The following is a 23770-nucleotide window of genomic DNA, read 5'->3' on the forward strand; positions in this document are numbered from 1 at the left end:
AGGAATTGCATGTGTGGGGGGATTGTATTCCTTGCCTGCGAAGGCGCTGGAGAGTGCAAATATGCACTACCGCATACTCCTGTTATGCACGGGGTGCTCATTTGGGTGGCCCTAGGGTTCCACTTCTGTTGCAAGAATGATGTTGTTCACCCTGAGGGATGTTATGTCACTCTACATGGTTCCCTTGATGGCTGAGAGACTTTTATTATTAATGTATAGGCCCCCCAATGTTGATTGTCCAGAGCGTTTACCCGGTGTCCTAACAGCAGTGTCTCTCTACCGAGCTGTAGACTGTAATTGTGCCTTAAGTGGGACACTGGATTGGGAGCCTCCCAGGGTCCATGCTAAGCCTGCCTCACCACAGCGCTTCGAGATATGATGCACGGCGTGCCATTGTGCGATATCAACTGGGAGAGGCACCCATCGCAACAACTGTATTCTTGTTATATATGGGTACAAATAGTCAACTGGACTATTGTTTCGTAGCTGCGGAACTGACACCTAGGGTTACAGATGTGACATATCCGGCCCGTTACCTGTCAGACCATTCTCCTGTCTTGGTGTGTTGTGTAGGTGAGCCTGGTCATCCGGCAATCCATTTGTGGCTCCTCCATGCGGAGGCATTATCGGACCCCCACGTTTGCGGCTACGGTCAAAGAAACGTTGCTACATTACTTCCCTGACAACTTTGCTCGGTGAGTTGCAGAGCCTACAGGCAGCGACTGCATATGTAGGGGGATAAAACAGGAGCAATGCTGGCCCAGTTTGTCCGCGGGTTTGTCCACGGGGGAGTCTTCTGAGTCCGCCATCCTGATGTTGTGCACTGACATAGGAGCTCTCGCCTCACAGAGGGCGATCAATGGGGTATTTTTTACCCATCTCAGTAATGCATATTCTGAACGGTTGTGTCCCTCCTTGGAGCCTTTGTGTAGATTTTTGGCATATGTCCCACTCCCAAGTCTTGATCCAGGAGATAGTAGGCCCTGGATGGTCAACGTTCTAAAGAAGAGATCCTAACCGCAGTTAGATGCCTTAAACCTGCAAAAGCAATGAGCTGCCAGGGGAGTTTTATCATAAATATCTGGATATTGTGGTTGACCACCTACTGGAGGTCTAGGAAGAGGCTTTATGGTCTGGTGTCTTGCCGGCCTACATGCGAGAGGCACTAGTTGTCATGATAATAAAGCTGGGTAGTGATCCAATGGGTACCTCTGTGTATAAGCCGATATCTCTCCTAACGAAAATTCTCAGCATTGTGCTGGCTACGCATCTTCTCCCTCAGTTGCCTGCCCCGGTACTACCAGATCAATCTGGCTTTATTCAGAAGTGCAACACTCTCCACAATCCGAGAGGCTTGGCTCATGTATATCATGCTCCGTGGCTCCTGACTGATAGTTATGTCTTGACACTCCTTGGCACGGAACAGGCATTTGATTCCCTGAATTGGACATTCCTGTGGTAGGTGCTCCAGACGATGGGTTTGGGCTCTGGGTTCTACTGTTGGATTCCCCTCCTCTACTTTGATCCATGAGCCAGGGTGCGCTCAGGTGGAGTGGTCTCTGAGCCCTTCTGGGTGAGCAGAGGTACTAGACAAGGATGCCCTCTTTTGCCGCTCCTGTTTGCCATCGCCATGGAGCCCTTGGAAGAGACTCTGCAGCGAGCGATGGGGAATATGGTGACCGATGGAGAATATCACTGGGAGAGACCAACCAAGTGGTCTTCCTCTGCACCCATGATGCCCTGTTGTATCTGCGGCAACCAGCCCACTCAGCACCTATTCTGTTCAACATCAAGCAGCCCTTTGGGGAGCTCTCTGGTCTATGTGTCAACCAGGATAAATCAAAATTATTTGCACTGGGGAGACTGGTATGGCTCTCGGTGGGTGAGCTTCCTTGGGGTGAGATTTCCCTGGGTGACGATGCAAGCCCGATACCGCGAAGTCTGTCTGACTCATACAACCCCTACGTGCCTCAAGCTTAATGTTGGAAGAGTGATAGAGGCATTGCACTCCTTGATTAGGTTTTGGAAGGAGCTGCCCCTGTTCCTGATCGGCAGGATTGCAATTGTGAAAATGATCATACTGTCACAATGCATCTATGCCCTACAGAGTACTCCATAAGCAATCCCTAGGCAATATTTTCACACCCTAGATAGTTTGATAGTGGGCCTAATCCGGGGAACCAAGTGCCAAATAATTGCTCTAGCCACCCTAAAAGGAATGTGAAGTGAGTGGGGACTGGAGATCCTGCATCTAGAACTTTATTATATGGCAGCCCAACTGCAGCGTGCAATTCATTGGCTGGACATGGACGACAAATGGAAGAAACGGCTTCTGCAGGAAGCACATGAAGGGATACCCTTGCTGATCCTCTTTAGGTCTGGCATGGGGGCTGCCTCCACCTTTCCTTATCTGACAGGTAGGAGGGAGTGGTCCGTAGCATTTTCCAGTGGGCCCCATACACTCTGGATGTGCCTCTGTCGACAGTGAAACCCTTCTTGCAAATTGCTAACTCTATGTTGGTGCAGAAATAAAAGGATGGAGGTTGCAAAACTATGGTAGATCTACATTCTGGACAGTGCTTGATTATGAGGGAGGAGGTAATTGAAACCTTTTCCCTGGGTATGTGTCAATGCCTCCACTATATGAAAATGTCAAGCACGGCCCAGGAGGTGGGGCCGTCCATTCCTGATGAACCAACCCGGTCCAATATCTTGATTACACTGCTTTAAACGGCTCAGGGCCATAGGCTGATTTCCCAAGAATACAGACTCCATGTGACAATCTGTGGTGCTTCCTGTCCAGGCCAAGTGGGAGGCTATCATGGGGTAGCCCTCATCAGCTAAAAATTGGGTGATGGTCCATGAGGGGGTACGGACAGTCACCTCCAATGCACACTTTAAACTCTTGTAATATAATATTTTACACCTGACTTATCTTACTCCACAATTATTGCATGGCATCTACAATACTTGACCAGCTGGCTGCGCATGAAGTGGGGCTCAGATGGCAGATTTTCTGCATATGGTGTGGCCATGCTCACCCTTGTCCTCCTACGTGGAAGACATATTGTACAACATGGATACAGCTTCCGGTGGGACGTGTCAATGGAGATCCACCAAGTGTTGTTGCAACTGATTCCCTCTCCTGCCCAAAATAAATTAAGCAGGATGTTTGGCCTCCTTGGGTTGGTGCGGGCAAAATGACTCAGTCTGACACACCCCAAATACGTGGCATCGATGAAAGATATTTGTCAACGGGTGATCGCGGAGGAGGTGTAAATGAGAAATGTTTGTAAAGATGATAAACTTGAAGATGTTATACGAGCCTGAATGGCTATTTTGGCTGCCCTGAGGGAGCATGGGGGAGTGACTGCCGCTGGGGACGGGTGACATATGACATTGCTTACACCCTAGGAATTTTGAAAGGGAGGAGATGTCACACTGGATACTAGTTGGATGCTCTACAAACATGTATGGGCTATCCACCTTGATTCCTTATTATGTTATCAGTAGAGGCATCACACAAAAGCAGACAGGGGGTAGTTGGGATGAGTTTCATGTGTTATGTATTGGCTTTAGGGGATTACAGGACACATGAATTGCCCTTCTTTGTAGTATCATTGCCTTGCATGAATGACAGTCTTTGATGTTTCTTCTGCACTACGGATTGTATTATATGGATATTTTCTACAAAGGCATTTTTCTGTCCTTTTGCCTCCCCCGAATGGGTCTGACTTATGCCACATTGTATGTATTTATGTTCCAGGTGTTTTTACACATGTTTAAAGAAACTGAGTAAGGCAAAAGGACATGATATTAAAGTAAGATCCTATGTGATGCCTTGTCCATATGCTCTCCATATAAACCAGTCTATTTTTTTTTAATAAAAAGGGCATTAATATTTTGTAAATGAGCCATGAATTTCAGAAGATTTTATTGTTTCCCAAGTAGTCCAATTATGTCTTCTCAATCTTGCTTGTAGGATACCCTATCCCAGCTGAATGTCAAAGATCATTTAGAGTTTGATGGGCAAAGTCCATCAGTATGGCGGAGCACTTTACTCTGGCCATACTGAGGGTTCACTGCCTGCCAAATTTAGAGTTGTCCTCTAGCCCTGTGCACAGTTCCACACATTAGCAGGAACCACTGTCATAGCAGTTCCTGTATTAAAGGTTTGACTGACAATACCGTCCAAATTATTGTACCATCTGTCCAACTTTTAAAATATTTCTGGGTTTTTTTCAAAAAGAAAATCCCACGGTAAAGTTTTGTTTTTGAAAAAACTAAAACTAATGCCCCAACACTAAGGGAATTTTTTCCCATTGTACGGGTGCTAATTAAATGTTTGTTGCTGTCCCTTGGGGCGAGCAGTCAGAGAAGTATGTCAGCAATGGAGATGAAGAAGTCTCTGTCGTTGACATGCTTAAGGTCCACTCGTTGGTATATCAGGTGGCGGACCTTCAGTTTGGTGGAGAGGGTACTTCATCGCCTTTGTGACTTCTCAGCCAAACTCTAACTCAGCCCCTTACTGTTAAGCTATACTGGTAAGTAACATGAACTTGAGCAGCTAATGCTCAAAGTTCATAAGTCCTTTCCAGTCTTAGTGCAGCTTGTGAAAATACATATTTGGTTCACTTTAGCTAATTTTTTTAATGTATTCCTGAAATTCCAGTTGAAATAAACCTAAAGATGTCTTGCCACCAGCTTTAATGTTTTAGTATCCAAAATGGAGTGTAACAACTAACTTCTAGCTAAGTGAGAGGGTGATTGCAAGGATCACCATCTGGATCTGTGAGCTGTATGCCCTACACACCTTAAATAAAATCTTAAGTGGCTTAATGTTTTTTTAAAACGTTTTAAGAGGAGTCCATCAGGATCAAAATGTAAGCAAATTTGAAGTCTCGTCCACCTTAAGAATACTCAGCAAGGAACATGTGCTAGCTTAGTCTTATCCATTCTTGCTGAGAACAGTCTACATACATAGAATATCTACTCAAGCTTACCTTGTAGACCCCCAGGACTATTATACATGTTTTTCACAGGATGGCTTTGTGGATCATTGGTTAGAGTCTTGTACTCAGTTTTCTGAAGGGGAATGGAGTGTGAAATAGCTCCTAAAGTTATGACGGCCATAAAATATTACAGAGAGCCGACACTTTTACATCTTAGTGAAATGTAAAGAGCAGTCATGGGCTGGCCGAAAGGGTAAAAAACTAGGCTGGTATTTTAGATCGTTTGAAGGCTAAAGAGTAGTGATGTAGCTTGGTGAGAACATCTTACTGACTCTTATTTAACTATTGTAGTCTGCTCTTGGTGTGCATTACGTTAATTTTGACATGGTTATGTCTAGGCCTGAGAATTTTCACACAGCCCTGTATCAAGGCACAGAACACATTTGAGCTATACAATTCCCACATTGCACTGTATTCACAAGTTTTTCAGAATGAAGTTAATGTGTATGTTTGTAGCTGCCTGCCTAGAAAACCAAAGCATGCATGGTGTTAAATACGTGTTGAATGTAATCTCTGATTCTTTCTTGGTTGTTTCTCTGTTATGGTCCTGAGAAGTCCTTGATGGAACTTGTTTGTTTCCTGACTTCAGTGCTTCTGCCAAACCTAATGCTTTTAAGTGCTGGAAAACACCCAAGATGTCCTGCTTTGTCCTGCAGGTGGCAGCTCAGAGGAGGACAAACTGGTCCAATGTAGGGACCGATGTCATGAGATTTTGATGTTCGTGAAAGATAGAGTGAAGAGAGTCAAGAATCGGCGCCACATTAAGATGTATCAGGCGCAGCTTGACACCACTGACCTAAAAAAGAAAAAAAATTACCCCGTGACCGCACAGTTTCAGGTAAACATTTTTTGTCTTCTTTGGGCACTTGACGGATTTTGTAGCTTATTTTTCAATATCAGTGCATAAAATTGATTAATGTCCATTTTTTCTACAATAGAACCTCAATTTAACCGCGAGGCGATTGATCCATGAGGGACCCCTAAAATGGAAGATAACAAAGGACAAAACTGTTGGTATGCACACTTCCCAACTAGCAGACCACTGTAATTTACCATCTGCCCTAGGCCCCATTTCCAAAGAAAAAGTTATTTTTGTTTGAATATAACTTGGGTGCTGTTTGACGAATATTCATGAAACGTTTCAAAAAACATGTTTTTCCACCTCAGCTCCTTTCTGGAAAATTATAGGGTGACCCATCAAGTCAGGCCGAGAAAAGGGCGGGAGCTCCCAAAATAAGTTTTCCCCATTCATTTTTCCATAGGAAAATTAGAAACAGCTGCAGTCAAAACGACTATACGTAATGGCCCGAAATTTGGCAGAAACCTAATTCGTGGTCCAGAAGGTGTGCTTTTTGTGAGTTGGTGTAAATCTGTTCCGTAGTTTGAAAAATTAAGGTTAAAAAACATTGTATATTTCATTCTGCTCAGGATCTGCACACATAACAGATCTTTAGATAGGATCTGATTGGCTGCCACCACATCTACAAAGATGGGGTGACCGTCAATTTAGGATTCAGGGACTCAGTCCTACATCCTACAAAAAAAGTGGGAAAAAAGTGCGGGGCAAAACAGCATCACTGCAACACCTGAATGACAGGAATAATAACAACACTGCGGATGGCTGGACCTATAGTTGCTTTAGGTCATGAGTTATAGTTGCTGGAGAATTTCATTGGCTTTGTTTTTTAAAACAGTATGTGCAAACTAGGGCTGGATGGAGTTTGCAGAGTTTCACTCTGCAGAATTCTGCAAAGTTGCAGAGAAACTCCGCTAAATTCCGCAGAGTTCTGGGATGGATGAACTGCTCAGCCAACCCTTGTCTGCCACACCACATCAAAATGTACAGACTGGTGCCCCCTGCAAAAATCACATTTTAAGTATGTGGGGCCAGGGGGCACAAGGGGACCAGGAGAAAGTGCAGGTCCTGTACCTTTCTCACCTGCGCATCACCAATACCAAGCTACAGGTACTCGTAGCTGCCACCGCTGCCACTGATCTCCTCTGCCAGTGCCAACATTTCCTTGTGGTTCACTGGCTTCTCTGGAGCTGTGGGAGAAATGAGAGCCGGTTTCACAGTCTGGGCTGCCCCTCCCTCACTGGCCCAGTATGGTACATACCGGTCATACTGTGCACAGTGCGGCAGGCTCAGCGCCAGGCCATTGCATTGCTACTGCTAGAAGGGCTCAGCGTAGCAGTCAGCATCAAGCCACAGTGCGGAGCACAGGTGGCAGATCCCGCAGACCCAGGCTTTTTTGGTGGTTACGTTTCTTTAACCATGTTTTGTTTTGTGAATTTCCAATTTTATTTTAATGTAGAGTAACCTATTATTACAATCCCGTAGTATGACATCACTTTAACCCTTGGTTTTTTCAGTGAAAAAAGTAATAATATATAAATATACATTTATTTGTGTGTGTGCGCAAATGTAGTGTCAGTAGACTTACATGCTCAGCGTACACCTACCTTCTAGTGTTGGGGTTTGACTGTTTTTCTTCAAAGAAGTTTTTGGAGTCACACAGTTTCTGCAACATGTGTTCTGGTAGTGAACGCATATGGGCACTGAACCATTATATATTATTTTTTACACCATCATGTTCACTCATTTTATTGACGTTCCCAGGACCCGTCTCGTGCCGTCCCATTGCAGAGACAGCTGCTTCAGAGTAGAGGCCCATCCTCGAAGTTTCAAATGAAGCATGTTGAAAGGGAACGTCGGATCATTATTCACTCCTGCACAGGCAAGATCTCTGCCACTGGGAAGACTTTATACAATAAGTGAAGACTCTGCTTTAAGAATACCCCAAGCCCAGACACTTCTCTCCAAAAGGTGCCTCCTAAGAGGACTAAGGGCACTTCCCTTACCCCTCCTCCTTCTCCAACTCCTTCATCACCTCCACTTCTACCACTGACTTCATCACCTTCACCTGATCAGCCTCACCTCTTATGACTTCTTCTCAGTGGTCACTTGAGTCCTATTCAGACACAGGTAGCCCTACTCCTGACTCTCCAGCAGAGGACTTTGGTGTGCCACTCTACCTTCACCCTATGGACGTTGCTTGGGAGGACTACGACGTGGACCCACTGGGGGATCCTGACCATGACAGTGTCCCTGTTGCCAATGTGGTTGGCCTCCTGACTTACTATGACAGAGCCCAATGGGAAGAGGTTGTGGCCTTACTCCAACATCTCCCTGACCAGTACTGGAATAGGGGAGCAGAGACTGTTGAGGATGGGAAGGCCATATCCAACGCTACCATTTGTTGTGTGTTAGATTCGGCTGATAAAGCTGACAGTGAGCTGAACACCTCAGTGATCCTCCATCGCCACTCTTGGATGCATGTCTCAGGTTTCAAAAGTAGGAAGTTTAACAACATCTCGTTAAGCTGCCCTTCACCGGAGAATACCTTTTCGGTCCCCAGGTTGGTGAGATGTTGGAAAAGATGAAGAAGGACACTGGCCTTGCTAAGGCCATGGGTGCCCTTCAGGTTCCTTCAGCTGAAGCTCCTTTCTGCAACAGACAATGAGTAGGTCCAAGGCAACTTCTACTGATTCCACACTGTCACATCAACACCAGCAGCAGGCTAACTGCAAACAGGGAGTTAGAGGTTATGCAAGGGCATCTTCGGGAGTAACAACTCAAAAGGTTGAGGCAGAGCTCCTTCCGCCAGGAGAGCCTCTATCTTCAGGCATTAACTTGCGTGAATATCCCCCTTCCCACTCCCAATCCCACTACACCTGTTGGGAGGAAGCTTTAGGGATGTCTACCCCTTTGGAGACCACAGAACAGTGAGTTCTATCCATCATTAAGTACTGCTACTGCCCTGAGCTCATGTCAACCCTACCAAACATCCCTCCTCGCACACATACACCATCAATCCAGCACACTTTGCTCTACTCAAACGGACCATAGAGTCAATGCCCCTCAACATCGAGCAAGGGTTTTTAAACCCTGTACTTTCTCATACCCCACAACGACAACTTCCTCAGGCGTCTTTGAGCTTAGGCCTCTCAGCAGATACATCCTCTCAGAACATTTCCATATGATCATCCTATAGTATGTAATCCCCCTGCTTTAGCCAGGGCACTTTATGGCCCACTAGACCTAAAGGGTGCCTACTTTCACCCCCATCTCTCCGGCCCATCAATGCTACCTCAGCTTCAAGGTTAGAGCTACTAGTTCAACGTGGTGCCCTTTGGAGTCACCACAGCCCCAAGAGTTTTCACGAAATGTCTTTCTGTGGTAGCTGCTCATCTCAGAAGGGAGTGGACTCACCTTTTCCTCTTCTTTGATGACTGGTTGATCAAGACTGTAAGCCGATAAGACTGCTGAGTCAGCACCCAAGGTGCAATCTTCCTGCTTCACCAAGTAGGTTTTACAGTCTATGCCACCAAGTCCCACCTACAACCACTTCAGGTCTAATACTTTCTTTGGTCAATCCTCAATGCAGTCTCGGTTAAAGCCCACTGAAGCGAGCAAAGGGTAGCTGTATTCCAACAGCTACTGCCTCTTGTTCAGCCACTCTGTCCTTTCACAGTGCAAATATTGATGCCTCCTGGCACAACGGCTAGAATCCGAGGGTCACTGAGAGGATCTAGTGTTGATAAGGGCCTGCACCCATTTATCTCTGCAGTGGTGTAACAACAACAATCTTTTGTGTGGCAGGCCCTTCGCAGACCAGGTACCACAGTTGACCATTACCACAGCCTCATCTCTCGACAGTTCGTAAGCACATTTGAACAACATGACAATCTATAATCTGTGCCTACCTCATCATGCTCTTAATATAAAACATCTTGAACTTTTCTCCATACATCTAGCCCTCAAAGCTGATGTACTGGACATTCAGGGCAAGGTGGTGTTTTTGTGAACTGATAACATGACTGCCTTGTTTTACATGCAAATACAAGGTGAAACACACTCTCCTCAACTATCAGCACTAGCTCAGTGAATTTGGCACTGGGCAATTTCCACCTTGTGTGTCTCCAGGCAGAGTTCCTCTGGCAGTGGATAGCGACTTTGCAGACTTGCTCAGCAGGATGCAGCAACAAGACCATGAGTGGGAACTCCACCCACCAGCCCTACTCACGTATGTTTGGCGATGGTGGTACCTCAGATATAGACCTCTTTGCCGCCTTGCACCTAGAAGCTATTGCTGCATAAATACAGAATACGGAACATGTTCTATTCAAGACTCCTATTCTAAAAGCCTTAATGAAGGGCTTTAAATGTATCAGCCCCCCTAGAGCGCCACCTGCACTAGTCTGATCAACATAATGATAGGTCTGCCCTTCAAGCCACTGCATTCTTATATTTTCCAGTTTCTTTCCTGGAAGGTCGCCTTTTTAGTAGCCATAACATCACTCAACGGTGTAAGTTAACTATAATCCCTCTCACTACTAGAGCTTTTTGTCCAGGTACACAATGACAGGGTGGTCCTTAGAACCAACTGTAAGGATGGTCTCCTCTTTCCAACTTAACCAGACACTTGAGCTTCCGGTCTTCTTACCCCAGCGTTTCTCGGAACCAGAGAGATCCCTTCACACACTTGATGTCAAGTTTGCTTTCATGTATTATAGAGATAGGACGAAGTATTTTTGCAAAACACAACAGGTTTTTGTTGCTTTACACTCCCTTAGAAAGGCCATTCCATTCCTAAGCCACGGATAGCCTGGTAGGTTGTTAAATGTATTTATATTTGTTGCCTTAAAGCCAAAAGAAACCTACCTACTACCAGACGTCGCAGCTGGCAGCCATCAACAGATGGGCATTCGGTCCACATGACGACCCTAATTTCCGGACAGACCACTGGCTGCTGGGGAATGGGGGGTACAACAGGGCACTCTATACGAACTATCGTAAACTGCGGTTGACCGGTCCCACGGCTCGCACGGTGGAGGTATGGCACAAAGTCCAGCGTAAGCTGGGGTGGCATAACCGCCTTACTAAGGCTACCCCGTTGTGGAAACCAGACATCTTAGGCCATTTTAGTGCATGCCTGGGGTTTGATAAGTGGGACTTGATTGGGATTTCCAGTGTTGGGGACCTCTGGTTCAAGGGTAAAAAGGCCACGTTTGCAGACTTTCAAGCGAAATATCACCTCGCCTCCTCGGAGACCTTTAGATATTTACAAATCAGCCACGCAATTGACTCAGCCCTCCCTGGGGATGCTCCCCTTCCAGATTCCTCCCCCTTGGAAGATCGCTTTTTGTTAGATCCCATGGATCGCAAAGCTATATCCCTCACGTACAAAAAATTAGCAAACAACCGGACGGACCCTATGCTGAAATTGAGGGGAAGTTGGGAGAGTGACCTGGGGGAGATGGACGACGATGACTGGTGGGAGGCGCTCGCTTCCCCTAGGGAGGTGGCGATTCCACTGAGACTCCGACTGATTCAGCTTAAGATTCTCCACAGGGTCTACTTTGATGCAACGCTATTGTTTTGGCTGGGTAGAAGACTGAACTCACTTTGTTTACGACGCTGCAACCAGACTGGTACCTTCACGCACATACTCTGGGACTGCCCTCACATCCAAATTTATTGGACAGATGTCACTCGGCAGCTTACTAGGGCCTCTGGCAAACCCATCCATCCCTCCCCCAAGGTCTGCCTCCTTCATATTTAGGATGCCACAGACCTCAACCAGATGTAACAATCATGGGCGACTATGGGGTGGACCATAGCCAAATGTAATATTGCTCAGAAGTGGGGATCCAATGTGCTGCCACGGGTGAGAGATTTGGCGTCCAACACGGACTATGCGATGGTAACTGAAGCACGGTGTTCAAGGGGCATGAATGCCCCAAAAAGTGGGATAGTAAGTGGGGAAAGTGGAATAAATATCGAGGGGACATATGCATTTCTCCCACGGTGGAACTGAGAAGGGAGATGCGGACACTGGCGGAACTACGGGATGGGGCGGAGCGGTCCTAACCACCGTGTGGCTACTCCTATTACTCCAAAGTGTAAACAATACGCACCTGCTCTCCATTGTTTCTGATCTCTGGAAAGAGGGAACCATTGTTATGACTGCCATGGTACCGGGCTAGACACCATGTTAAGTGTCCTCTTAATCTGCATAACTGGTAATGTAGCCTATTGTATCCTCTGCCTTGCCACTGCTAACTCTGTATTGCCTGACATGTGTGCCATTTATTATCAATAAAATTGTTATAAAAAAAAAAAAAGAAACCTACCTGCCCTCCCCATGCCTCACTCTGCCTGCAAATAGGGTGTCATTATTTGGAAGGCTGCTACCTGGTTCGATCCATGCATCTTAACAAAGCATTATTGTACAGACATTCTGGTATGGCTACAGACTACGAAAGGTCAGAGTGTCATAAAGACTTTGTTTCAGACCTTTGCCCCATTCACTGGCTAGTCACCACATAGGATAGTACAGCTTTACTGTCCATGCAGAGCATGTGTATCTATGGGTAAGGGTGGGCGTAGTTCGCGAAGTAGCACTTCGCGAAGCTACGCAAAGTGAAGTTCGCACTACGCGAGCTACGCGTAGCACTTCGCGAACTGCGAAGTAACATGTTCGCACTGTGCAAGATGTTGTTTTCAATGATTGCACAGTGCGGACAAGCAACCGGCACTGTGCAATCATTGAAAATGGCATCTTGCACAGTGCGAGCTGTAGTTTTCTGCTGCTCGAGTAGATTTTTACTCGAGCTGCAGCTTTCTCAACGCGAACTGGTAGTTTCTCATCGCGAGCGGTCGCGAGCATACGCGACCCCTCGCAATGAGAAACCTGACCTTCTCGCGTTGGGAATCTCGCCGGGAGGTTTATTTTCCATGCTCGCGATCGCGAACAAGGAAAAAGTCTCGCCAGGATGTCATTTTGCTTGCTCGCGGTCGCCAACTTGACGTTGAGGACCGCGAGCAAGCAAAAAATTACCGCAGCACTACGCAACACTACGCTACGCGTGTTCGCACTGTGCTACGTGCAGTTCGCGTAGCGCGAAGTAGCGCGAACTTCGCAAACTACGCGAGCGTAGCATAGTGCTTCGCCCAGGCCTATCTATGGGCACAAATGCTAAGAATGGATTTTGCTCCTTTCCCTGTAAGCATCGGTTAATCGCATGTATTGCTGTAGATCTGCTTGCGCCCACCTGCCTCCCAAGAAGCCAGTGTTTTCTACAAATATCTTCAATCTACATGAAGATTGACACTACACACATGGCCACTGTCTTATCCTACTCACTACTCCATACCTACTCTGACCCACTGTGTGGAAACCAATCTACCAATGAAGTCGGTGCCAATGCGTGTCACTACTAGAGGTGGAGGCCTCACTGAGAACTCATGACTGAAAAATGTGCAACAGCAAGAGCCAAACACTAGACAGCAGAAGTATGCAGAGGATGTGAATCTACAGCACTGCACGCTATGAACAGATCCTAACAATGTAAGTAACATTTTCCTTCTAGTCAGTAGTGTTACAAACATAAATTAAAATTGGTTATATCGAAATATTAATGTAAAGAATACTTCAATACTAAAGTACCCCAAGATGAATTCTCTTTTTCCCCTTCTTCTGAAAGAATACTCGGATGAAGGCTGCTAACATTCAAAATGCCTCCCTTGCATGAAGACTGTAGAGAGAGACTCTTTATATGCCTTCAGTTTCTCTCCGGTCTAGCTAAAAAAGGGCCTTGCTCCTCTTCACAGCAATGCTAGTACTCAAGTCACCTATGTTGCTTATGGATTATAAGTTCATTCATCAGACCTCAGCCCCGTGAACTGCTAACAACAATTACTGACTAGTAGCCTTCACGAAAACATTGATGGCACATATGCCACAATGCTCCCCACTAAATCTATCCATGAGCAACAATTTTGGTTCTTTCACAAACTTTTGATTCACAGACGTATGAAGTTTGGCAGAGAGGAAACACTATACACCTCTTGGACACAGTTCCCTTCTCTCATACACCAGGTCTCCCATTCAATAAATTTGGTGATCACTGTTATCAAAGGCTTTGTTGAAAAGAGGAATCTAGGAGTCATTTTTAGGTCTCGCTGAGCCCCAGCGCTTGCGCTGGCTCGAAGAGACATTTTGTAAGTGGGAATTTCAAAGTGCTGCTGGCTGGCCTAACGCTTGCGTTCACGCGATCGTGCACGCGCGCAGCCGGCCGCCAGCAGCACTTTGAAAACTCGTGCGTCATCGCGATCACTTTCGCTTTCAGAGCGATCGCTTTCTCTTTCAGAGCGATCGCGATCGTGATGACGCACGCTTTCAATGCTTGTTTTCTTCAGGTGTAGGGTCGCGTTTGACCCGACTCTAGAAATGCTTACATGCGCATGCTTTCAATGCTTGTTTTCTTCAGGTGTAGGGTCGCGTTTGACCCGACTCTAATGCTTACATGTCATGCCCTGCTTTGTATGTGCGCGCAACGACGACACACTGCCACAAGCATTGGACGCACGGACTGGAAAGAGTGCTACGCTCACTGACTCCGTAAAACTGCACAGCTTAATGCGTTAATTGTAGTGGGTTCTCAGCATGTGGTTTTCGTTCCTTGCCTGTGTTTGTGCTCACTCTGCTCTGCTATCCTGCAGCCAGCTCGTGATCCCCAGGGTCAGCCTGAAGTCACATTACGAGTTGCTGGCGCCAGCATCGGGCTTGAGTACCGCACCTTCTTCGCCTCCAGGAGAGTTGTCCCCAGGGCGCAGAGGGGGATATTCTCCCCGGGCAGGTTCCGTTGCCGAGATGCGGTGGTTTGTGGACTGCTTTCAACGGGTATAGAGTATATCCGGAGCTTACGCTGCGAAATTTGCAAACGTGTACGTTAGCTACAACTGAATCACTCGAATATAAGATCCTTCTTCTGCACACCTTCATTGGTTTACACCGCTTATGGCGCCTCGGCGGCCACCGTTTCATGAGGTAGAAAGAACACTCGTTTCTAATATGCAAAGTTGTCTCTGTCATAACTGATGCGATCATATCAGCGAGAAGAGTGACTTTAAGGAAAGTGACAAAAACTCAGCGTAAAGTGCCCCTTAGACTATTCAGCCCGTCTACGTTATTTCACCAGTGACCCGTGTCAGATAGAAGGGCACATCCACAAGCTTTAGCAGGTGGATTCGTGAATGGCCTGGCAGGTGCATCTCCTTCGACTCAGAAATGTTCAAATATATTATTTTGCGAAATCCTTGCAATATTTCTCTCACCGCAGGACAAATAGAAAATGCATCAGTGATTGTCTGTCACACTGAGGAGAAACAGACAATGTACTCCTTCCTACCTCTCTGAAATTTGGCAAGGTTAGAGGACACATTTCTACAACATTTTCTCCAGGCAAAAACGAAGGCTGATGTGTTTTTGCCAGTTTTTGGTTCTTGTTTTTATAGAAATGGAGCACACAGACTGAGTTCCAGCTGTTTATATTTCATTATTGCAAACTGTCAGAGAATGTGTGTCGCCGAGTGACCCGCACATGCTAGTGTCTTGATTACATTTCGTACACCCAGGAATTCTGCCTGAAATTTGTGGTGATTAATGAAAAATTAGCTGGTGGAGGTGCGGGGGGGGGAGGGCGTATTTGCTGTGGAGTGCATCCCACAGAATACAGATTTGTTGTCTCATATTGTTCTGGTTGGTTTGCCTCACGTTTCTTTACTCGCCATACCATTTAAGTTACTTGATATTCAATGCACTAATAATTTGGGGAATTCAAAACCCCCATGTAGAATAGACTCCGCCCCCTTTTCCTCTGATGACAGAGTTGGGGCTATTCTGTTGGGCCTGAGCTAGTGAAGGAGGTGTGCTGCTGTAGGGCTTCTCCAAATGCACAGTGATTTATAAGATGCCCTGAGCCCACTGTAGTGTGCCCGTAAGTCCATCTGGCTCACCGTGCGCACATTTGCAAGGTTCCTAAGTGCGCCTAGTTACAGATTTGTCATGCTTCCATTAATTCAGGGCTTTGTAGGTCTTGGCGTGTTTTTTTCTAATACTTTATGACACTAGAGAATTCCCCATTGAATGAAGGCTCTTCAAGGCCATTCATTACGTCGAGGATAATGGATGCATTATGATTCGACCAGCCTTGCCTACCAACGTCATCGGAATCGCACACTTCAGGGCTGAAGGTCTTGTTTACAGAAATGCTACAATACAGAGATTTTTTGCGGAAAAAGGGTTACTAGTGTGTGTTATGGTTCAAGGTTCTCATGCACAGGACAATTAAAACTGTTGAACTGGGAGATGACCTGTCATGAAGGCAGACACTCAAACAGTACATTTTTTTTTACTTAAAACCTAATAGCATATTTCTTTCGCCTGTGGGGGTTTGTTGAACCCACAGTCTGTCAGCAGCACCATACTGTAAAATCAGTGCCCTGGTTTTTGTCCTGATGCCTAGAAGGGGCATATTATATAACATACTGCAAAGTGCCATTGTGCACAGGCTGTGTCCCGATACAAAAATGCATGCTGGCTCTTGCATTGGCGCAGTGTTTGTGTGCTTCTACCCATGACAGCAAGAAGCAGAGTCTAGTTGTTGCAAGTTCATCTGCTGCTCTTTCAACTTTTGGCTCTGGCTTCCCTGGCCCGTGAGGGGAGACTTGTCTTCATAGCCAATAGGTCTCGCCTTTGGGACCTTATAAGTGCTTAGCCATGCAACAGTTGATGTTGTTGCACCAAGGATATTGTGCTGCATAACTAAATACTTATATAACTTATAACTAAATACTTATAAGGTCCCAAAAGCGAGACCTATTGGCTATGCCAATGCTTGTTTACTTTGATACATTACTGGATTTTGAGATGTTGAAGTGAGCTACTGTTTCTCTTAAGGTTTCCTGATGGTTGTCTTCCATTTATGGACACCAAAAATATTTTATATGGGCAGTTCAATGAATTTGTTAGATCTGAACTAGTATTTTACTGTGGCAAACTTAAGCAAATCATAAACGAAACCATGTGGATGTCAGTGGAAAGTCTAAATGGGCTTGTGCATGTTACACTAATACTGAGGAAGAAGTGGTAAGATGTGATATCTAAAGGAGATCCTACACAACCTCACCTCCTCCTACGGGTTGAAAGAAACTGTACAAGCTAATCAAAGCTAAGAGAAATGTGGAAAAGATCACAAACTGAGACAGACCAAAATGTCTTCAGGTACAAAGATCAAGGTCGCTTTGCTTTTGTAGTTAACCCTGACAATAAATGTTGCAAGTCATCTTCCATTTATACAATATCTTGGATATATTCTTTTACCCAGAACGTGTGTGTAAAAGGTCTCTTTGCACACAATCTCAAATATTGAAAACTAGGAAGTATAGGAAAGTGACCCTTTTTGCATGGTTGCCCCCACTTTTTGCCTAAATGTTGATGTATTTTGACTAAGTGTGCCCTGGGTTCCTGCCAATCAGGTACCCAGGGCCTATGTTCCTTCCCTAAACCTGTAATGTTGCAAAACCCAATTGGCACCTCTCTGGCTACATGTAAGTCCCTTGTAAGAGGTACCATAGGTACCAAGGGCACTGTGACCAGGGAAGGTCTCTAAGGGCTGCAGCACTTATTGTGCCACCGTTAGCGATCCTGTACATTTACAAACACACACTCCCCTTGCAGGCTGCGTGTTTTGGAGCAGAACAAAGTGAAGAGTCGACATGGCACACATACCTGTGTGCCATGCATACAACCCACTGCCCTGGCCTAGATAAGTCACCCCTCTAGCTGAGTGCACTATACCAGTGGCGAGGGTACGGGTGCATGAGCCTATTACCCCTACAGTGGCTAAATCAATTCTTGGACATTGTATGTGCAGTATTGCCATAAAGAGTATATGGTCTGGGAGTATGTCATTACGAATGCCACAGCATCATAATGGTTTTACTGAAAACTGGGAAATTTGGTATCAAATGTCTCAGCACATTAAGCCACTCTGATGCCAGTGTGGAATTTAATGAAAATGCACTCAGAGGGCATCTTTGAGATGCCCCCTGAAAAACAAGCTAACTCTAGTGTCCTGGCTGAGTAGCTGCTCCCCAGCTGCCACCACCAGACATGTTTCTGGACCCCAGGGTCGAAAGCCTGCTGCTCTCTGGGTCCTGAAACAAAGCACATCCTGGGACAAGGTGCCGAGCCTCCTCCCCCAGGATGGGCAGGGTCCACGAAGGGGAAGCTTCAAAGGCCTGCCGCCTTTGGGAGCTACCCCAGCCATTTGCTGCTCCCAGCAAGTAGCCCCAACTGGTTCTGAACCAAAACTTGGGTGGGAGAATCAGTGCGAAAACAAAGTTAAGAAGAGTGGTGTGCCCACCTTGGCCAACCCCACCCCTTAGGTGGGGGAGGTAAGGTGAAGCCCAAATTTAAACAAGTTAGGTGGGGGGGAGAAGCTTCCTGCTTCAGGCAGCCAAGACCTGGAACCTTCTCCCTATTACAATCAAAAACAGCACATCTCTGCTCACATTCAGGAAAGAGGTAAAAACCTGGCTGTTCACTTCTTAGGTAGAGCACTATCCCCCGGCAGACCTTGACATTACATCGACTTAGCGCCAAGATGCTCACGAGCAATCGTGCGCTTTATAAATTCACAAATCAAATCAAATCAACTCTCAGTCCCTGCCATTTTGCAGATGGGGGACCTAGCCAACCAGAGTGAGGCTTATTCCCCCTCCCACTGGAAGGTGGCATAATAGGAGGTGTGGCCACCCAAGGAAGGGACTAATTGGTCCTGACCTGTACCTACCTGTAACACCCTAAATTTAGTATTTAGGGGAAACCCTGAACCTTGCCTCCTCAGATCAGAGCCGAAAAGAAGAAGGACCGAACAGCTGTTTTGAGAGAAGAAGAGGATCACATCAACTGACTTGGCCCCAGCCCTACCGACCTGCCCCGACCTCAGAATCCTCCAACAGAACCTCGGTGTGTCCTGCAGCCAGCAGTCCTCGTAAACCCTGAGAATCTGCCCTGCCTTTGGACTAAAAAGGACTTTGTCTCCCATGAGCATTGACTTGCTCAAAAGTAACCGACTCTGACTCCGGCCAACTCCGTGAGTCTCCACCACTCTGCTTCCGGAGCCGCGAGTCCGAGTGAATCAACACCGTAAGGAGGTCCTCCAAGCGATCCTAGCCTGGATCCTAGTGACCCCTGAACCTCAACAAACTCGTAAATCAAACCTGCATCCAACAACTGAAGGTCCCCTCAACAGCGACCAAAGGCGACACCTTGACCGACTCCATAACCGAAGTGGACCAGAAAGAGCAACTGTGACCGTCTGACCAACTCCATCTCCAAATGCTTGCAGTTACCGTACGATGACTCCCAAAGCCCCATTCTCCTCAACAGCAGCTGACCGACTCTGAAGGAACCGCAACCAAATCTGCAGCCTCAGCCAAGACTGCATCCTACACCCAGCCACTCCTGTGCTGCTGATGGTGTAGTTCTTGTTTTGGTCATTGGGCATACAGCACTGACCTCGACCCCAGGAGATTTTGTTCCCAATCTGGTGGCATGCTCACCGCAGTCTAAAATCCCACCACTGTGTTTAGCCCTTGGCTAACGTGTGGTCCCTGCACCCCACCGCCCAAGTGCCGCTGGTGGTGTGAGTCGAGTGCCCATTTGACTGTAACTTACCTACAGATCCGTACACCCAGTTCTGCCTTCTAAGGCCTAAATGTGGCTCATGAGTAGTACTGCAAATCTGTAATAACTTTGCAAAACGTATTGTCTCATTTTTCTTTCCCTCGGGAAGTGCACCAGCCTTGCATCTAGAGATACCTGGCTGTGTAAGAAAAGTGATTGCAAAGTAAACCTGACTATCTGCAGATATAAAGTGATTCTACAGTAGCTAATTCACTGCATTCAAACTGTATTTAAAATGCATATGCTTGCAAAGTATACTTATACTTACCTGTACCAGGCCTGCCTTGGTTCTAGAAAATAAATATAACTAAATAATATTTTTATACAAACCAATTTGGTCCGAGTTCAGTCCTTGAGTGTGTGAAATCATTTCTTGTCTGAGTTGTACAATAAATGCTTAGCACTACCCTCTGATAAGGCCTTACTGCTCGCACACGCTACCACAAATTGAGAGTAAGGTACTCCCTACTTCAACCTCTGCCTACCTTTGGGGATCCACTGGACTCTTTACAGACTATACCTTACTTTGGTATAGTGTATACAGAGCCAGCTTCCTGGCTTTTCTCTCTCAAAGTGAACACCCATTCTTCATCGTGCCCATCCTGCACCTTCCTCTCACATTGATGAGTGATTTGTTTTCCTGTCACTCTTTCTCTGCAAAGTGAACATCTGCAGTTGAATGCACACCTATTCATTTAATATAAAGATATGATTGATTGCTGTGTGTGCTATTGAAATAGCCAAGCAGGGTAAATGTACATGTCTGTATCTTTCCAGGTTTGCTCTTTTATAATCCCAGATCTGATGGCAAACTATTCTTTTGTCTCTGTGTCTATATTGTCTCTCCATCTTTAGATGTGCATGTGCTGCTACTGGAAGATCTGTTAGTGCTGATGCAGAAACAGGATGACAAGCTTATGCTCAAGTGTCACAGAAAACCAGCTCCGGATCCATCCAAATCTAAACAGCTTGTTTGCCCTGTAATAAGACTGAACTACGTGCTTGTCCGCGCCGTCGCTACAGGTATGTTGGGCATTCAGAACTCTTGTCTACAGTGTCTGACACACACACACACGCCCGTGCGCGCATGCACACACAGACACACACACACACACGCACGTGCGCGCGCGCACGCACACACACACACACACACACACACACACACACACACACACACACACAATAGGACACACCCAGCCTGTCATCCCTCTGTTGCAGCTCCACGACATGAAGTAACTATCATTGACACAGCCAATAGGTCTTGATTTAGTGTGCTAACACATTAAAAATGCAAACAATAAACTCAAAAAGAGTAACAAAATGCTTTTTACAGTGAGGGCTCCATGCATTTGATACATTCGTCTTTTTGTTTCTGTGTCAAATAAAGGTTGATTGGCGATGGATGCGTCATAGTACCCCCAGGGGCACCCCGCTGTCCCACCTCCCCCCTAGTAGGTAACCCAAATGACACACACAAGACAGTTGGTGTTGGGTAACAAGGCTGCAGGTTTATTACATAATTCCAGAATATGTAATGGGTGGGTTATCTTACGGGCGATCCAAGGGCAGGCAACCAACTGGGTCGCCTGCCCGCCTGATGAGCCGGGCAGCGCGGGAGCGATGCCCGCCGTTGCTGCCCTCCAGGTGATTCTTTCTACGATCACGTGCCGTTGGTAACTTCTACTCACGCCCCCCCTCTCGGGGCGGAGCGTCGCTTAGCAAGCCCCCGGTTGTTCAGCCCCACAACCGCCCGCAGGACAAGCGGGGCGCCGACACGGCTTCCGGGACCCTCCCCTGAGGCTCCTCGGTTTTGGCTCAGGCACCCCCTATGGTGCCGCGCAGAGGTACCCTTTGTACCGGCCTGCTTCCAGATCGCCCTGTAACTCCGCCTGCAACGAAAAAGGAAAACATTACAACGCTCAGAAACCCCCCCACCCAACGCCGGGTAAGCGGTAGGGAGGGAAATGGCGAGGTGGGCGACAAAGAGGTCGCCAGGAGGGTGGGGGAAGGCTAAATAGCCTCCGCCTCACACCAGGGCCAGGAAGTGACACGCACTGCGCGTCACTTCCGGCCAGCCCGTGGAGGGGGCTCCGGTCGGTGTCCCTGCCCCCCCCCCCCCCGTGGGAGGGGATGGGGAGGGGTGACCGGTGCCCCGGGGGCACTAAGGCGCCGACCGCCAATTAGCCCCCTGCGGGGGCCGCGGTCAGCGGCATTATAGCCTGTCTTTAGTGTCTGTGGCCAGAAAGCGCGGAAGGACTATAATGAAGGCTGTGTCGCCAGCGTTTATAGTCAAAGAAACCAAAAGAGGTTTGCATTGAAGGCGAGACAGCCTTCAATATAGACAGTCGTTCCTTTCTATGAACCCCCTTAAAAATACCCATCTCAGCTGCACTAATGAGAAGCTCTTGGGATGACAAAACAGGGGTGAAGCCAGCAGCACACAGAGGAAGAAGAGCAGGGTCGAATTGGGATCAAAAATAGGCCTGGGCACCCTAAAAAAAAAGTGGCCCCCATTCACCCTTGGCATCCTTTCGCAAAACATGTATTGGTCAGGGTCTCACGGTTATTTGTTGGAATTAGCTAGGGTAAAAGAATAACCTGCCAATAACCAGTCAGATCAAGTGATGAACGCTCATCTCACTGACCTATCTCTTGGGCCTACTGACAGGTAGTTTGATAGCTGATGAGTGTGCAGCAAAATAGAGGCCAAAGTAGTACTTTTTTTAAACAAGCCATTGCAATTGAGCTACTGCTTTACATGTGATGAAAAAGATGGATGGGGTCTCTGCACTGGTTGTGACCAAATAAAGGTAATTTGAAATCTTTTATAAGAGAGGAGTTAATGTAATGTACTAAGGACTATGGACGTGGCCTGAAACGTAAGCTTTCCAGGTGTGCACCCAATCAGTATTTGAATGTCTCTGATGTTAGTGAGCCCAAAACCATCACAGAACAAACACATAAAACATGACAGACCATTTGACTTTGCCAGTGCTTATTAGCACATATTTGTACTCAATATCATATAAATCAGTATTCTTCCCTTTGCATCTCTTTCCACTGTGCTAGTTGCTTACACTCTTTTCTCCTCACATCATCCTCTGAAGTCTGTCTTCATTTACATCCCTCACTCTTCATCTTCTGCCTTTTCTTTTCATTTTCTCCTTCTGCATTGTTTCTTTTGTTCCCTCCTCTCCCCCATCCCCTCTCTTACACACACATACACAGAGACACTGCATTTCTTTTCCTTTGGTGCAAATATTTTCACATGAGTATTTGTGTACCAATTGTACGCACTTTCACCTAAAATGGTAATTTCGATTGACAAATATACTTTATTGCTTTGTGCTCTCAGCATAGGCCGAGAATTGGATGAGTCTAACTCCTCTGTGACCCACTACCAGGCACTGTGAAAGACAGGCACTGCCTTCAGACTCCTCTCTAGAGCTGTGAATCGTGCCCAGTCTTGAACAAACAGCAACAACTTGAAACCACCCAGACATGAGGACTCGGTTGGCAGAATGCACAGAAGTCATAAGCAAGGACACCAGAATTATGTGGAAGGGATCACTACATTATGTGGCAAGAGAAAGCAAATTATGTGGCATGATGTAGCACATTTTGAAGCTGTAATACTTCACTATTTTGTACTTTTACACTAAAGGATCCAAGGTCAAAACATAAATACAGCTATTAGCAACTGAAAGATGGTCTCCCTCTGTGTGACAAAGGGTCTGCTACTGAGCAGGGACCCTTGCTATGGCGTTCTCAGCAACTTTTATCTGTTTGAGCTAGAGACAATTTTTTTTCGATTAAAATCTGCAATTTATGCAGGAGATGAGAAAGTGTGTGAAAAGTGCAGCAAATGAATAACTACGCGGAAAACACCACAGTCGCAGAATCGCATTACTCCAGTGGCCCTGGTTACTTGAAAAACGAAACTACAGAATTGCACCTGGAAAAGGGAAATAGGTTATTGTACAAATCAAACCTATGAAGTGTGATAGGATCTGCACCATTGACGTCGACTTCTAAGGGTTCTCGCATGTCCAGCACGAGATCAGTATTTTGCAAGGGAAAGTGAAGAAGGACTTCTAAATAGGGCCTTGCAGAGACCCGTTTCAATGCCTGCTTTATTGCTACTGATTAGCACTGCCC

General features: G+C 46.5%; 1 protein-coding gene across 1 annotated transcript in view; it reads left to right on the plus strand.

The window, feature by feature from the left end:
* The window catches only part of LOC146772748 (rho guanine nucleotide exchange factor 11-like), a 249882-nt gene that overhangs the window by 112647 nt on the left and 113465 nt on the right, over positions 1–23770 (plus strand). Inside the window, 3 exon segments of the mRNA XM_085637026.1 lie at positions 5669–5850; positions 5951–6026; positions 20468–20635. Of these exon segments, the coding sequence (XP_085493152.1) occupies positions 5669–5850; positions 5951–6026; positions 20468–20635 (426 nt within the window).

The sequence above is a fragment of the Triturus cristatus genome, chromosome 12 (genome assembly GCF_964204655.1).
Source record: "Triturus cristatus chromosome 12, aTriCri1.1, whole genome shotgun sequence".
NCBI classification, from domain to species: Eukaryota; Metazoa; Chordata; class Amphibia; order Caudata; family Salamandridae; genus Triturus; species Triturus cristatus.